A 16,718-nucleotide genomic window follows, 5' to 3' on the forward strand; every position below is an offset into this window, starting at 1 on the left:
CAATTTTAACTTTGCATAAACCGCACCAGCATATATCCATTTCATTCATTTTTCTATATGGGACAATGATGTGATAGTTTTTACTACTGTTTAATATCCATTGCGTGATCAAACACAATTTGTCCCTTTTCTCGTCACTTGCGTGACGTCACATTTCCTCGGGACAGTGCTGCTCTGAGCATCCATACGCAGGCCTCCTGGCACATAGACACAGGAGTTTCTAGAGGATTCATCTGCAGATAGGACTGTGAGTCACAAGATAAGGAGGCGCCTGTTTCATTAAATAGAGCACCAGCAGTGTGCAGGATATCAGATATCAGCGTAGGGCCCCTTGATAGTATGCTAGGTGACTTCTTGCTGTTGAGCTGCAGACCAGCGTCTGGTTGGTAAGGAGAATGAGCCACTGCTGGGCTGTATACATGACAGTAGCTATCTTGAAGATCAGATTGGTTGGTCTCTGAGTCCAGCAGAGTTGCTATAGTTACTTCGAATTCTCATCCTTAAAAGTGAGATTAAAGGGGATAGCTGAAAAATGCTTCAGAAACTTTGCCAAGACTTTCAGAAGCACCAGGGATTTCCCACATCTGAGAGACGCCAAGCATTAACTCTTTGAAAGACGATTAAATACCCCATGCCATAAAAAAGATGGCACCTACACTACAGGAAAAATCTAATAGCTTCAAGTTTTAAATCTCATTTGTCTGATAAATGTCTCAAATGGATCCCAAATCAGAGGTAGCCATTTAAAATTCTCAAGAGCCCTAAAGGGGCAGTGAGATGGCTCATGGGATTTGCTGCTGGGCCCAACGATGTGAATTTGTTCCCAGGGTCCCATGTGGTAAAAGGGGAGAACCTACTTTTCTCTGACATCCATATGTATACCATCTCAGACACATGAGTGCCCACACACACAGATCACACACACACACACACACACACACACACACGCACACACACACGCACACACACACACACACATACACACACACACACGCACGCACGCACGCACGCACGCACGCACACATTAATTAGAGCCCCAAAATTGCCATCAGCAGAGCCAGTTCAAATATCAGACATCAGTGGCTATAATTGTGTTATTGCCTGACTTTCTGTATAAAATTGCCAACATATGGCCAACATAAATCAGCGAAACTTGAAAAAGTAAATCAAAGTTTAAAATATTTTATTATTGTTCAGTATTTACCCAAAAATTTTAGGGGCTGGAGAGATGGCTCAGAGGTTAAGAGCACTGGCTGTTCTTCCAGAGGTCCCGAGTTCAATTCCTAGCACCCACATGGTGGCTCACAAACATCTGTAATGAGATCTGATGCCCTCTTCTGGCCTGCAGACATACATGCAGGCAGATGACTGTGTACATAATAAATAAATAAATCTTTTAAAAAATTTTAACCTTAAGAGAGAGAAAAAAACATGAAGCTGGGTGGGTGGGGAGGAGTTGGGGAGGGGAAAGAATATAATCAAAGTGTTTTATTTAGAATTCTCAAGAGGATAAATAAGGACATTATCAAAAAGAATTTAAGATGTTCTTTTTTTTTTAATTTATTTATTTATTATGTATACAGCATGTATGACTGCAGGCCAGAAGAGGGCACCAGATCTCATTACAGATGGTTGTGAGCCACCATGTCGTTGCTGGGAATTGAACTCAGGACCTCTAGAAGAGCAGTCAGTGCTCTCAACCTCTGAGCCATCTCTCCAGCCCATAAGATGTTCTTGATGAAGAATGTACGGGCTTATTTATCTCCTCACACAGGGGAGCCCAGCCTAGGTTTAGCTGCTCTGACTTTTCTTGGGATGAGAGAGACATTTTAAAATAGTATCAATGTTTGAAATCAGAGTCAAATGCGTTTCTCACATTGCTGTTTTGTTAGTCCATGTAAAGTGGCTCTCAGAATACCTTCTAATGAAACTATAATCTGAATTTCCAAATGCTTAGGAGAAGGCAAAGCTTCCAGCTGTGTGAGATCATTCAGTCTGCTTCTTCTCCCCCTCCAGGAGCAGGCAGTCTCTTAAAGTCCGAGAACACAAGGTCTTGGGGCCATATGTAGATGGCCTGTCACAGCTGGCTGTCACCAGCTTTGAGGTAAGAGTCAGAGTTGGGTTTGTTTGTTTGTTTGTTTGTTTGTTTGTTTTAAGCATCATTAAAGAAGAAAAGGCAGTAAGTCAGAATAGGCGATGCTGAGCCTGTTTTTGTATGGATATGCGATGGCATACTGATGCCATTCACAATCTCAGGGTGCAGACCAGCACACCCAGGGAGACAAGTCCTTCAGTCACACTTCTAGATGCCTGTTGTGAAGAGTTCACAGTGAGGCCACAACGTCCAGGGACCTCAGGTTGCTGAGTGTTTCCCTCTTGCCTCTGTTGAAACATCTCCCCAAGGCGGTCGTTGACATCCTTCTGAAGAAATCTGGTAGTCTGTGCAGTATTTGGTAGTTAACTAATCTACTTCTGGTAGTCTGTGCAGTATTTGGTAGTTAACTAATCCACTTCTGGTAGTCTGTGCAGTATTTGGTAGTTAACTAATCCACTTCTGGTAGTCTGTGCAGTATTTGGTAGTTAACTAATCCACTTCTGGTAGTCTGTGCAGTATTTGGTAGTTAACTAATCCACTTCTGGTAGTCTGTGCAGTATTTGGTAGTTAACTAATCCACTTCTGGTAGTCTGTGCAGTATTTGGTAGTTAACTAATCCACTTCTGGTAGTCTGTGCAGTATTTGGTAGTTAACTAATCCACTTCTTGTAGGCAGACCCTGCTTTGGTTTCTAATACTCTTCATTCTGCTGGCTCCTGCTTTTCTGAATCATTCCTTTACCCAAGAATTGATCTGTGTTCCTCCCTGTCCTTGACTTTCATACCCAGACGTAATGCTCTGCTGTTATTTCTATAGTCATTACCCTGGAAGTCTTACCACACAAATTTCTAGTTCTTTTGCTGAAGAGTGTTGATGAATAAGAGAATGAATAAATAAACAAGCCCCTATATTTGCTTACAATATATAAGAGACGTAGGAGACCCATTATCATCTGAGACTTAGTAAAGTAAGATGAAGATAGGATCAGCATCCAGCTATTTAAACAAAAACATATTGTATTTCTCACATTAGATTTGGACTTATTTATTTAAATGCACTGAGGTTCTGATGAGAATAAACAGCCTTTCTGACTCAAAGGTGCCCAGTTAGCACTTTGACTAAGCTAGCCCGTTTTCCAGCTAATGGTGATGGAGCTGAGTGTCTGTCATCTTGTCACTTATTACTCACGGCCAGGAAACTCATCTGCACCTGAGTGCTACCTCTTCCTAGATACGGGGAATCTTAGATGACCTCCGTGAACGTCAGCGTCTTGGTGTGTGGAAAGTTTCTTCCATAGCATTCATTCAGCAAATGTTTTCTAAGAGCCCACAGGCTCCAGGTGTGTACTAGGAATGAGGCTACAAAGGTAACAGAGAAAGTTCCCTGCTCTTGCAGAGCCAGTTGTCCACAGAGGGAGGCAGATAGCAGGGGACAGGCAGCCATGCCTGGTGACAGGTATAGGAGAGTTGGAATTAAGTGAGGTAACTACTGTTCTTGAGTGTGTGCAGTGCTCAGTAAGTGTCTGCTCTTCTGGAATGTACGAAGGAGCGAGTGGAATGTTAGCAGGGCAAGAAGTGAGCTAGGGCAGAGAAGGAGGAAGGCTCTGTGTGTGGAGGAGGCACAAGCCGTGCTGTGTGGAAAAGAGGCTGGCTCTTTCTGTGGAAGGGGATGGCAGAGACATGGGATCATACTGAGCACACCCCTGGGGTGCAGGGTGTACCTCTGCGTTTTCTCATAGCGCTTTCTTGGTCTTCGCCTTTAGGACATCGAGTCATTGATGTCTGAGGGAAATAAGTCTCGGACGGTCGCTGCAACCAACATGAATGAAGAGAGCAGCCGCTCCCATGCTGTGTTCAACATCATCATCACACAGACGCTGTATGACCTGCAGTCTGGGGTGAGGGACAAGGCACAACCTTTCGAGGCTGGGGAGCTCAGAGTGTAAACAGGGGACGTGTTTCCCAATGGGATTCCGAGCCCGAGAACTGTGTGTTATCGCCTTACCATTTGTGTTACTTAATTCACCTAAATTGTTAGGCCTCCTTTCATACTAGTGTTTTTTTAATTGGCATTTTTAAGGCTGGGGGTATAGTTCAGTTGGTAGAGTACTTGCCTAGCATGCACGAAGCCCTGGGTTTGATTATCCAGTGCTGCATAAAACCTAGAAGTTCAAGGCCATCCTCCACTTCTTGAGACTCTGTCTGAAAAAAAAAAAAAATAGATTTTGTGTGTAAATATCCTAACTAGCATGATGACATCTCCATACAACTTTTAAATATGTGTTCTTTCTTACTAAAATTTCCCTAAAAACAATGAAGTCTACTTCATGGCTACTGTGGAATTCTAAAAAAGAAACTACAACATTCAATCTAAAACCCACATCTCACAAAGGTAGAATTTGACCCGAATGCAAAGGAGCTTCATGTGCTCGTGTTTCCTCCATGGTGCATAAAACCTCTAACTTCCGACTGCCCTGGAAGTCCGGAAACTTTCTCCCCAGCTGCGGAGCAGAATGTTAGATTTCTGCACTGTTTTAAATTTCACTTAGGGGCTCAGAAGATGGTTTGGTGGATAAAGCCCATGCCACACAAACAAGGGGGCCAGAGTTTGGATCCCCGTAACCCACGTCAAGTCAAACGTGGTGGCGCACATCTGTAATCCCAGCACTCCTATAATGATGTGAGAGGAGAGAGCAGAGGTGGGAGAATCCCAGAAGCCTGTGGACCAGCAAGCCTGGACCACTGAGGCTAACAGGGGCGAGCCTGCTTCAGCAAGGTGGGATACACGTGTGCCATCACAAGCATGCAAAGTCAAAAGATTTAAAGTTCGCTCTCCGAGGAAGTGATTTGCTGGCCGACACAACTGTGATTAGTGTCCTGAGCGCTTTGTGGTGTTGTGGATCACGGTGTTGATCCATATGTCAATATCCAGGTGGCTTTCCTCCATGGCTGTTTCTCTCTTATTTCCTGCCATTAGAACTCGGGGGAGAAAGTCAGTAAGGTGAGCCTGGTAGACCTGGCGGGGAGCGAGAGAGTGTCGAAGACAGGAGCTGCGGGCGAGCGGCTGAAAGAAGGCAGCAACATTAACAAGTAAGGTGACTGGAGCAACTGGGGTGGCTTTGGGTCTGTTTGCTTTGAGTTTGGGGGACTCGTTGCCCGATGAGGATCCAGTGGTTCTAATGCAAGCTGGCTTAAAGTTTGTAGCTTTGCTAAGCCAGATGGACAAACGACAGTCTGCCATCGTTCCAGTGCATGACATGTAGTGAAGTAAAGTCACGTGGTACAGCCCAGCCACCCCCCTGCCAAGTGGTACAATGCCTGTGTGTATCATCATGTGGGCAGCTCAGGGTGGCTGTAGTAGTCCTTACTCTTATTGTCTCTTTGACTGTAACTGGCTAAAGTGACTGGGGGGGGGGGTGTCAGTAGTTGTGGGCTCACAGTTAACAGGCCATCATGGTGCAAAGCATGGGGACAGCAGTAGTCAGTCCCCTGGCTGTGGCAATGGGAGCTGGCTCTCTTCAGGATGGGTGGATCAGGAAGCAAAGAGTGAACCAGAGGCAGAACACTGCCATAAACTCCCCAGGAGTCCACCTCCTAAAACTTCCACAACCTCCCAACACAGCACCATCGGCTGGGGACCAAATGTGCAAGCACATTCAAGCCCTCATAGGGGTTCAGCTCAGGATCTTTCAGGTTTTCTGGGACAATGTGTAGTCTAAATCTGTACCTCCAGGCTGAGTAGATGATGGCAACCCACAGCTCACTAGAGGGACAAATCCAATACTTGACAGTGTGCTGTGCTGTTAAGCTGGGATGCTGGTTGGGGCAGGTATGTTCACTGTGTTCTTGACTTAGCATTTCCAACTGAGGATAGCTCTTTTTCTGGGTTTTTGTTTTGTGTTTTGTTTTTTGTTTTGTTTTGTTTTCCAAGACAGGATTTCTTTATATAACAGTTCTGACTGTCCTGGAACTCTCTCTATAGACCAGGCTGGCCTCAAACTCGCAGAGATCCACCTGCCTCTGCCTCTGCTGGGATTAAAGGCATGAGCCACCACCACTACCTGGCCCAACTGAGGATAGCTTTATCTGGAGCTAGCCTCGTTGTAAGTCAGGGAGGACCTGCAATACAGTCTTGGGTAAACCTCAAGCCACAGTGTTGTAGGGCAGATCATGTCACAGAAAAGCCTGCCTTAGAGTTCTTTGTAAAGCTGATGCTGTTTACATATGAGTGATGTAGACGAGTCTAACGGTTACTGAGTAAATACCACCCTGGAGTCTCCGTGTGTGTGTGTGTGTGTGTGTGTGTGTGTGTGTGTTGCTTTGTAAAGTCTGAGAGAGAGCATAGTGGTGGGAGACGGGTTGGAGTTTTCTAGAGAAACAAGGAACCTAGGAAGGAAGGACTCTGTCCGCAGGATCCTGATAGCTCCTGAATACAAGAGGAAGTCTCTTTGCTCTCCAGATTGAGAGGGAAGAGGTTTTTGTATCCAAAAGTATGTTCAAGGACCAGGCTGCCCAAGGCTCATCCTGCATCCACTACTTAATAGATGTGTGTATCATGGGCAAACGACTTTAGCCAGTCTGCCCCATTTTCCTCATCTAAAAAGGGGAGGTTGAAGAGTAGCTGCTTCCTCAGATTGCCGAAAATGAAACGCTGTCATGTGTTTAGAACAATGCCTGGTGTGTGGTTTGTACTGGATAAATACTAATTACGTCAGTACTGCTTTTCTAATTAGTGTAATTGCTATCATTATTCCAAGTCCTACAGAAAATAGTTTATAGTTGTTACCTCTTTGTGTTGATTAGTTGTAATTTGAGGTCTTGTCTTGAACAGAAGGTGACAAGCAGAAATATATTCAGGAGCATGTTTGCGCAGCTTGACATTTTAACATCATATTGGCACAGAAAGTTAAAAAGTGATATGTGAGGCATCACCCCCATTATCAGATGAAACAGCTGCACACGCTGGGAAAGTCTCTCCTTTTTAGGGGGTTCGCCTCCCAGTCATCCTATCTGGGGCGCTGACAAGGAGGGGCTTTGTTATGTTCCATAACGAGGCATTGCAGGAGGCTGGGATGGACCTGCGGCTCTTCTTCCTAAGAGCCCAGAAAAGAGTGAGAAAACAGACAGGAGCAGGATGGTGTGTGTGTGTGTGTGTGTGTGTGTGTGTGTGTGTGTGTGCGCGCGCGCGTGTGTGCAGGTGACCTGGAAGGGTCCCCTGGAAGTTAAAATTATAGGCAGTTGTGAGCCACTGTGTGGGTGCTGGGAATCCAACCCTGCTCCTCCAGTGGAGCAGCCGATGTCTTGACCTCTGAGCCCTCTCTTCAGTCCTAACCCACCCTCAGCATTGTAAGATGGAGTGTGTGTCTTCCTCTGGCTGATGAGCAAACCCAGGCGGACAGCAGTCAAGTAGTAAACCTGAGGTCACTGATCCCTAAGTGTGCTTCCTGGGGTTGACTGTGGGAAAGCCGTATGTTGTTTGCCTAGAAGAGTCTGATTCTTAGGTTCTAGCAAGAATATGGGTGATTCTCCCTCATATTTGGATACTAAGTTATTTAGAAATCCTGACTGGATTGCCCCAGGGCCATGTGGTAACATAGTCTAGATCCCCTGGCAACTTTTGTAGAATGACCTATGAGTTCTGCTAGCATCCTACCCTTCCTAACTTGCACACCAAGGTCCCTGACCGATGGCGTGTGTGGGCCTTCCTGCTGCTGTGTGAGATGGGACCTCTGTTTTCAGTGTTCTCTGTAGCTTTCCTTTTGCACAGGGCCCAGAACTGGTCATTTTGTGTCTGTTAATGCAACAGGTGGTTGAAAGACTCATAAACTGATGTGCGGAAATCTTGCCAAATGAAAGTCCATCAAACATGAGTTATGTGTGGACTCTGTGCCATCCCTACAGTGGGTGCTGGGAATGCAAAAGGACTTGACACACTGTGATTGTCAGAATAATATCAAATAGCTCCACACTGTCAATTCCAAAACCTGTGTGTATGGTACAAGGCAAAGGGATTTGGCAGGTGTAATTAGGGTCGGATCTTTGGGATGCAGAGATTATCCAGGCAGACCCTATGTGTCAAAGGCTGCTTACAAATGAAAGAGGGATGCAGGTGAGCCTGAGACCTAGCAAGGGGAACGAGAGACGTGACTTTGTCTCTGCTTGAAGATGGAGGAAGGAACCATGAGTCAGGAATGAGGGTGGCCTGAGAAGGTAGGAGAAAATAGAACATGGAGGCTCCCTAGAGCCTCCCCCAAGGAATGCAGACCCAGCAACACCTTGGCTTTAGTCCAGTGGTAGGCAGTCTGGGTTTCTGACCTCCAGAGCTGTAAGATTATAAAGCTGTGTGGATTTAAGGCATGACATTACGGTAATATGTGACAACAGGACGGTGACCTTTGAGGGAGCCTCTAGGTCAGGAGAGAAAGAGCATCGCCACCCCAGAAGCAGAAGGCACAGGGGTTTTCTTGACTAGGTCAAATCAAGATCACTCCACTCTCGTGATGTAGCCTCCAGATTATTGCTCTAGACTGTTTCTGTATCAATCGTCTTTATTTACTCACATCATGGATGTTTTCATATTTATTATAGAGACTGTCCAGGATCCCTCCAGGGGTCCTATAGTGTATAATGTAACAAATACAAAATTCTGAAAGACTCTGAATTTCAAGACACACATGCACTCCAGAATCTCAGATGAGAGATACAAACTTGAACTTTGCAGACCCATTTCAGCAAGTGTGTGATGATTAGGTGCTGATTAGAACACGGGCTAAGTACGTTGCATCCCTGACCTTGGGAGAAAGAGCGGGAATAGCTTTGGAGCTGATGTGTTGGTACATAGATTGCCATAGAAACATGTGAAGAACAGTGAGAAGCCAGCAGAGGTGAATGACAGTGGGGTGGGGGTGGGGTCAAAATGGACTTCCCAGAGGAGACCCTGTAATTTCCTGGTTATCCAGACCAGCTCTGTGGCCTTCTCTCAGTTTCCTGCTCTGTAAAACGTGACTAAGGAAGCTGTCAGACATGCATACTGACTGTGAACACTCAGCCAGCGATTTTTCATAAGGTGCTTAGTACAATGGCTGGCACACAGGAAGCTGAGCGTGTGCTAACAATGTTTAATAAGATGAAACTGTTCATAGTCCCACAAATGGCTTTCTAAGCCTGATGATCAGTGACCAGCCGGATGCTAAAGCTAAAGAAATCGCTGATGTGCTTCCTAAATGCGCTCGCAGCCTCCCGGCTGAGAATCTTCACACACAGCATTAATAATCCTCTTAAGCGAACCTGTCAGCAGCTTCACGGGGACTTCAGCATCTAACGGGCTGCAGATTCAGGGGCTTCACCTCTCCCAAAGCTCTTAAGTGCTTTGAAGTTTAAAGAATCAAGGCACCAAAGGCAGCATGTGGCTGCCCTGCCCAGGAATGAGCGGGATGTAGTTCATCTGTAGACATTATTCCCAGGGATCCAGGGTGAGAAGTTGTTCATCAGAATGCCAGCCTACAACTCCACCTGTCTGAGAGTGGGATGGAGAAGCCATTTCCCCACCGCTGGACTCTGGCTGCCTCAGTTTCTCTACAAACTGATTTAGTTCCTAAGGCTCCTAGACTCCATCCATGGTTCCCTCACCTTCTCTCAGCCTTGGCCACTCCCTGGAAGACAGTAGTAGCCACTTTAGGCATACTGTTCCTAGTCTGGTCTCCATCTCTTCTGTTGTGGTAAAGTCACCCTTTACCATCAGGAGGCTAGGGTAGGAAGACACAAGTTCAAGGCTTGTGTGGACTGCAGAGTAAGTTCAGAGCTAGCCTGGACGACTCAGGGAGACCCTGTCTTAGAAGAAAAAGAGAAAAAAGGCTCACCATGTGCAAGGCCCTCAGTTCTGCCAAAATAATTGATAATAATAATAATAATTAATAATAATAATAAAAAGTGACTATTAGCATTTCCAAAATTGGGTTCCACTCAAGAGATACTCAAATATATTACTTGTATGATTAGGTCATACAACTTTTTATAACGTACAAGCTTAATAACAGTCTTTTCATTTTTCCCTCTTGGATACTTTTCCTGGTTCGTGTTTGTTTTGTTATGAGAGAGCTTGAGCCACAAGCGGCTGCCCAGGAGTTTGAGCCTTTTCCTGAATGCCTGTCCTCTTAATGACTCCTCAGAATGACTGTTGCATAGTTGTTGTTGTTTGTTTTTTTCTATTTTGGGAGCCCTCCACCCAGTTCCCAAATAAATCACTCATGGAAGCTTATTCTTACTTTTTTTTTTTTTTTGGTTTTCTGAGACAGGATTTCTCCATGTAGTTTTGGTGCCTGTCCTGGATCTCATGAGTGCTTATTCTTACTTATAAATGCCCAGCCTTAGCTTGGCTTGTTTCTAGCCAGCTTTTTTTTCCTTTTTTATTAAAAAACTTTCTATTCATTTTACATACCAACCACAGATCCCCTCCCCTCTCTCCTCCCAACCCCCAGCTTTCCCTCCCATCCCACCCCCATTTCCACCTCCTCCAAGGCGAGGCCTCCCATGAGGAGTCAGCAGAACCTGATACACTCAGCTGAGGCAGGTCCAAGCTCCTCCCCCTGGACCAAGGCTGTGTAAGGTGTCCCACCATAGGCAGTGGGCTCCAAAAAGCCCACTCATGCCCTAGGGATTAATCCTGATCCCACTGCCAGGGGAGCCCTTAAGCAGTTCAAGCTACATAACTGTCTCTCCTATGCAGCAGGCCTAGTCCAGTCCCATGGATGCTCCACAGCTGTTGGTCCACAGTTCATGAGTTCCCACTAGTTTGGTTTGGTTGTCTCTATACATTTCCCCATCATGGTCTTGATGCCCCTTGCTCATAGAATCCCTCCTCTCTCTATTCAGCTGAACTCCTGGAGCTCAGCCTGGTTCTTTAGCCAGCTTTTCTTAACTTTAATTATCCCTTATACTTTTTTTTTTTTTTTTTTTTTTTTTTTTTTTTTTTTTTTGGTTTTTCGAGACAGGGTTTCTCTGTGTAGCTTTGCACCTTTCCTGGGACTCACTTGGTAGCCCAGGCTGGCCTCGAACTCACAGAGATCTGCCTGCCTCTGCCTCCCGAGTGCTGGGATTAAAGGCGTGCGCCACCACCGCCCGGCCCCTTATACTTTTTTCCTCTGGCCTTTTTCCTTTTCTTACTTCTGTAATCTTACTTTTACTCTGTGTAGCTGGGTGGCTGGCCCCTGGAGTCCTCCTCCTTCTCTGGCTACTTCCTCCCAGATTTCTCCTTCTTTTTATTCTCTCTGCCTGCCAGCCCTGCCTGTCCTTTCTCCTGCCTCACTATTGGCCATTCAGTTCTTTATTAGACCATCAGGTGTTTTACACAGGCACAGTAACACAGCTTCACAGAGTTAAACAAATGCAACAGAAACAAAAGTAACACACCTTAAAATAATATTCGACAACACATAGTCCATGTTGAGTTCCTTGGCTGGTTCCCATGTAGTTTTAAAGGATTGGCTTCCGTGATGGCTCTCAATTGGTCACTGTCAACTTCTAAGTGGACAGTGTGAGTGGAACCTGGCATCAGGGGAGGTGTAAGCGGCTACCTCTTCTCTCATTCCTCTGGGCTTCCCACTCACAGGCAACTTCTAGAGGGCTCTTCATCTTCAAGGCCCTTGTTTCCTTTGCAAAGCTTTTGAAAACTTTCTTTTTATTTATTCTTTATGTCTTTGACATCATGCATCTCAATCCCATTCATCTCCCCGCCCCTCATATCCACCCACTGCCCTTGCAACTCCCTCCCCCAGTAAAATAAAATGTAAGAGAAAAAAAGGGAAAATCTCCTTATGGAAGCTGTGGTGTGACACAGTGAGTCATCTTTGTAAAAGTTTCGACCTACCATTGCACTTAGCTCCTTAGCAGTTCCTGGGCCAGATGCTCTGTTGATGCTGCGTGCTGTCTCTACCACCGTTCCACTCATTTTGAGCTTGTATAAGAAAATCCTCCAATTTGCTTTTTGTCTAACACCATTTCCAAAGTATAAAATAAGTATAAAACTAATAGCAAGAAATAAGTAATCAGAGAAGAAGAAATACCCATTAAAATGATGAACAACATAAATACATTCCCTAAGAATGTATTCCATATCAAACACCAGATTTCAACAATGCAGAAATCTACTTCCAGTGATTAAAGTTTTAAGGTATAGCAAGAAGAAAAAAATGAAATCACAACTCAGAGTCTTCCCTTCATCCATTATATTTACTACAGCAACCTTTATTCTGCTTTTGGTCCAAAAATCTTTTTTTTAATTTATGCGTCTGCATCTCTGTCTGTGTCTGTGCATGGTCCTGTGCGTGCAGTTGCCCACAGAGGCCAGGAGAGGGCTTGGTTCTGAGTCTTGGCTGGTGGTGCTGGGGATCTGGTGGTGCTGGGGATTCTTTGCAGGAGCAGCAAGTACTTAACCATCACGTGATCTCTGGAGCCCCTATTTGTTTCCTTTTGGACCCCAGCTTCTCCATTATTATGTATTAGGTGGGTTTTTAGTTTTTCCTCCTGTAAGTAGCAAGGTTTGAGGGGAGACTGTGGATGGAACACAAGAAGAACAAACAGCTCATGAGGCCCTCATTCATCCCCCAGTGCCACCAAAAACTCAATGGAAACAAAGCCAGGGCTGTTTATACATGCTGTCCCAACCTAAGGTTCTTCCTTCCTCTACAGCCAGCCCTTCCCACTTCCCCGTCCTGCTCAAGAGCTGGTAAAGAGATCTAAAGATTAGGAGTTTCCTGACCAAAGACTAAGAGACAGGTAGAATTAAAAAGAGCTCTAGAATAAGTGTTCAACCTCTGACATTGAGGAGCAACTGTTGCCCCTTACCCCATCCCCAGCGCTGCCTTTGGCTGCCAGCTTGAGACAGTGCTCGTTCAAACCACCACATGAGTTAAACACCAAAGCATTGCCCGTGTTTCTCAGAAAGCAGCTTGTATCAGATCGCCAGGAAAGCTAGTCAAATGCAGTGGTTAAGTCCTGCTGGAGTCCACCCTCCAGCAGCTTGTGGTGGGCCCTGAGAGTCTGCATTTCTGACACATTCCCAAAGATGGTGATGGTTGAGGTCTCAGGAGTGTGCTTTGCTAATGATGAGCCTAGACAGCTGACTGTGGATATCCTTGGATATTGTCAACTGCAAGGAGTCATAATTGTGTGTGTGTGTGTGTGTGTGTGTGTGTGTGTGTGTGAGAGAGAGAGAGAGAGAGAGAGAGAGAGAGAGAGAGAGAGAGAGAGAGAGAGAGAGAGAGACCCTGAGAGACCATTGTCTGGATTAGTAGTTCTGAGAGGCTTCTGTAATTGTCTTGAGTCCTTGAGTATTATGCATGCGCCTCTGAGTAGCCAAGTCTGAAAGCAAAGCCTGGCGCTGTGCTCTGCTTGCACAAGTCTTCGCCTTTGTGAAACTATGTTAAGCCTACACTGAATCACGTCACCAGCTTTAAACACTAAGTTACGGGGAGGGGTGGGGGAGGGTCCTGCAAGGTGCAAACGCAGAGGCCAGAATGGTCCAAATTTGACCTGAAGATTAAGTAACCCAGACTTCAATATTTGGAGTGAATTATTACTTTCTAGTATGATTTTATAATTGCATGTACATTTTATAAATTCTGCAATTAAGCATAATATTTTCTTATAGAAATTCTAATTCATTATTTTAGGCTAATGGATTACTTTTCTTCTTTGTTCTTGGCTTCGGGGAAAATTATTGGAGACATAACAGACTGTCGACTGTTTGCATATTTTATTCTCATTTTCTAGAAAGATGGTTATTTTATAAAAACAAACATCCCACAAAGCTTAATTTCATTCCTCTTGTGGCAGATCGCTTACAACGCTGGGGTTGGTTATATCGTCACTCGCTGACCAGGCTGCTGGAAAAGGCAAAAACAAATTTGTGCCTTACCGAGATTCAGTCCTCACTTGGCTTCTTAAGGTAATTTGTTGACCTGGGATTCGTTTTTATCGAAACCTTGCTGTTCCCGATGTGAAAGAAGTGTGCAGAGCTACCAAAGTACACACAGTACTGTCGTCCTAATACTTCATGATGCACAAAGAACACCGTTTTGTAGGGAGTATGGGGATGGCTAAGCAGGTAAGATCGTTTGCTTGAGTACGCATGAGTACCTGAGTTCAAATTCCCAGCACCCATGTGAAAAGTTGAGTGTGGAGATGGGTGGAGCTTATTGACCAACCAGCCTAGCTTAAACTTCTAGTTCAGTGAGAGACAAGTAAAAGTGACAGAGAAAGACAGCTGACATCTTCCTCTTTCCTCTTCATGTACATGCCCACGCACACGCACTTGTACACTCATGTGCCACACAACAGCATACATACACAAATTAACTCTACTTAATATTTTTATTCTGTTACAGTGTCCTTTGTCAGATACTATTTATTGATACAAATATAGACAGACCACATGTCTCTTTTTATAAAATTATGTGCAACATATTAACACACTTTCACCTTGCATTCTTTTTTGCATGAACAACAAAGTCACATGTGGATATTTCCTCTCTTGCCACGTCTGTCATGAAGTGGTCTTCAACAAGGTGCCATCTGAAATTCTTTACAGGACAATTTAGGAGGGAACAGCCAGACCTCTATGATCGCCACCATCAGCCCAGCCGCGGACAACTACGAGGAGACACTGTCCACACTGAGATATGCAGATCGAGCCAAGAGGATCGTGAACCACGCTGTGGTGAATGAGGACCCCAACGCCAAAGTCATCCGAGAGCTGCGAGAGGAAGTGGAGAAGCTGAAAGAGCAGCTCTCGCAGGCTGAGGTAACATCAGTCTGCCGTGCCCTGTTCCTGAAGTCCCTTGACTTGGGTGTCTGATGGGTGAGGGCACCCCGGCTTACAGCCCTAGGTTATATCTGTGTGACTCAACCTTTCAGTGTGTGCTGGCATCTGCTCTGGGCTAAGGAGCATTGTGAAGAATGTGACTAATACGGACTCATGCCCTAGCAGTTGGCTGACAAGGAGGGAAGTGAGGTCATTCCTGTTATGACCTAATTGTTCACTCCAGTCTGTCACTTGGCCCTTGAACTTCCAATGGGAAATCCTAAGAACAGTGTGTGTGTTTTTAATTAACACTGTAGATTGTTTCCATGAGGCTTTTGTAAATGTTGGGTATCCTTTCCTCGTTCTTGGAGATCGGGTCTTGTTGATAGATGGGTTCCTAATTGATTGCTGTAGCTACAGGATATTTATGGATGACATTATTGATTTCTGTCTTGCTAACAAACAAATCTGCTTAAATAATCTTTTTCCTACTTTGGTATTTCAGAGATAAACTTTAGCATTTTTTTTCAGTCTTTAAATGAAACACCCATTAGCTAGTATTGCTTTTTCTTTAAAGAGGAACAACCATGTCCTCTTCCATTTACTTTGATTAGCAGAATTCCAAGGCCCACACTGACAGTAATTGCTTCAGAAAGACTATTAATACTTGCCGAGGAAGAACGTAAGGATGCTGAGATGTAGCCCATAACTGTATAGAACATACCTACAGCTGCATACCAAATGTGCAGGGTCTTGTGTTCAAACTCCAATACCCTAAACAAGAATACCATTATATATGTACTGTATATAATGCTAGAAAGATTGTGAGAGCTGATGTCCCTGATTTCATTTTTAAAGGCCATGAAGGCCCCCGAGCTGAAGGAGAAGCTTGAAGAGTCTGAGAAACTGATAAAGGAGCTAACAGTGACATGGGAAGAGAAGCTGAGGAAGACAGAAGAGATCGCACAGGTGGGCTGATGAGTTATCCTGAGACACCAAGGTCTCCTTCCACCTGGTGTCCTGGACGGACGGACACCTGCCTCCTCTAGCACCCTCCTGGGCCTCATTCTCTCTGCTGAGCTCATTGGAAAGCAAGCTTTGAGTCTCTCTGCAGCCTGCATATGGTCCCGTGCTGCTGGAATACTCCATTAAATAAGCAAGGCTGGGAGGGATGTCTTTCCCACTTTCTGTTCCTCATAGGAACAAAGGTCCACACTGGGATTCGGTGGGTTTTTTTCAGATCACTTGGCAAAGTATGGTATTGAAAGCTCTGATTGTCAGGAAGTTTTAAGGCATACAATACAATAGTTTTCGACCATTTGATTCCTTGTGCTTATTAGAAGATTCCATATGAGCGTTTAGTGAAATGGACTATGCGATGGGGGTAATACAGCAGGGGTGTGTGTTCGGGATCCCTCCACAGTGCATTTCATGAGCATTTGACTTCTGTTGACACTGTCACAAGCTACCACTTGTCTACTCTCACAAGAAGATAAGCTTTCGTGAGAGGAGGACTTTTGTTTTATTAGCTGTTATGTTCCCAGCCATAGATCAGTACCCACCACATTCCAGACTATTGCAGAAGTCTTCTGTGGACAGGTGGACTCGAGGCCCATCATTACACGGTCTCTACCTGTTCTTCCAATTCCATCTCCTACGGCTTTCCCCGTTCGCTTTGAGTTCTTGTCTCCTGAAATCATCCTCTGTGCCCAGAATCTGACTGTGCTTTCCTGTGACCACTACTCAAACAACTGATCTTGCCTCTTGCTATGGAACTTCATCTAATGCTCCAAGAATTATCTCACACATTCTGAGCCCATCCTGTT

At 45.0% G+C, this 16,718-nt stretch overlaps 1 protein-coding gene across 1 annotated transcript in view; it reads left to right on the forward strand.

Moving 5' to 3' along the window:
• Kif13a (kinesin family member 13A) overlaps positions 1–16,718 on the forward strand; it is a 196,073-nt gene that overhangs the window by 118,943 nt on the left and 60,412 nt on the right. The window contains 6 exon segments of the mRNA XM_059263028.1: positions 2,017–2,104; positions 3,857–3,991; positions 5,071–5,183; positions 13,926–14,037; positions 14,680–14,892; positions 15,751–15,861. Of these exon segments, the coding sequence (XP_059119011.1) occupies positions 2,017–2,104; positions 3,857–3,991; positions 5,071–5,183; positions 13,926–14,037; positions 14,680–14,892; positions 15,751–15,861 (772 nt within the window).

This window comes from Peromyscus eremicus, chromosome 5 (genome assembly GCF_949786415.1).
Source record: "Peromyscus eremicus chromosome 5, PerEre_H2_v1, whole genome shotgun sequence".
Classification (NCBI taxonomy): Eukaryota; Metazoa; Chordata; class Mammalia; order Rodentia; family Cricetidae; genus Peromyscus; species Peromyscus eremicus.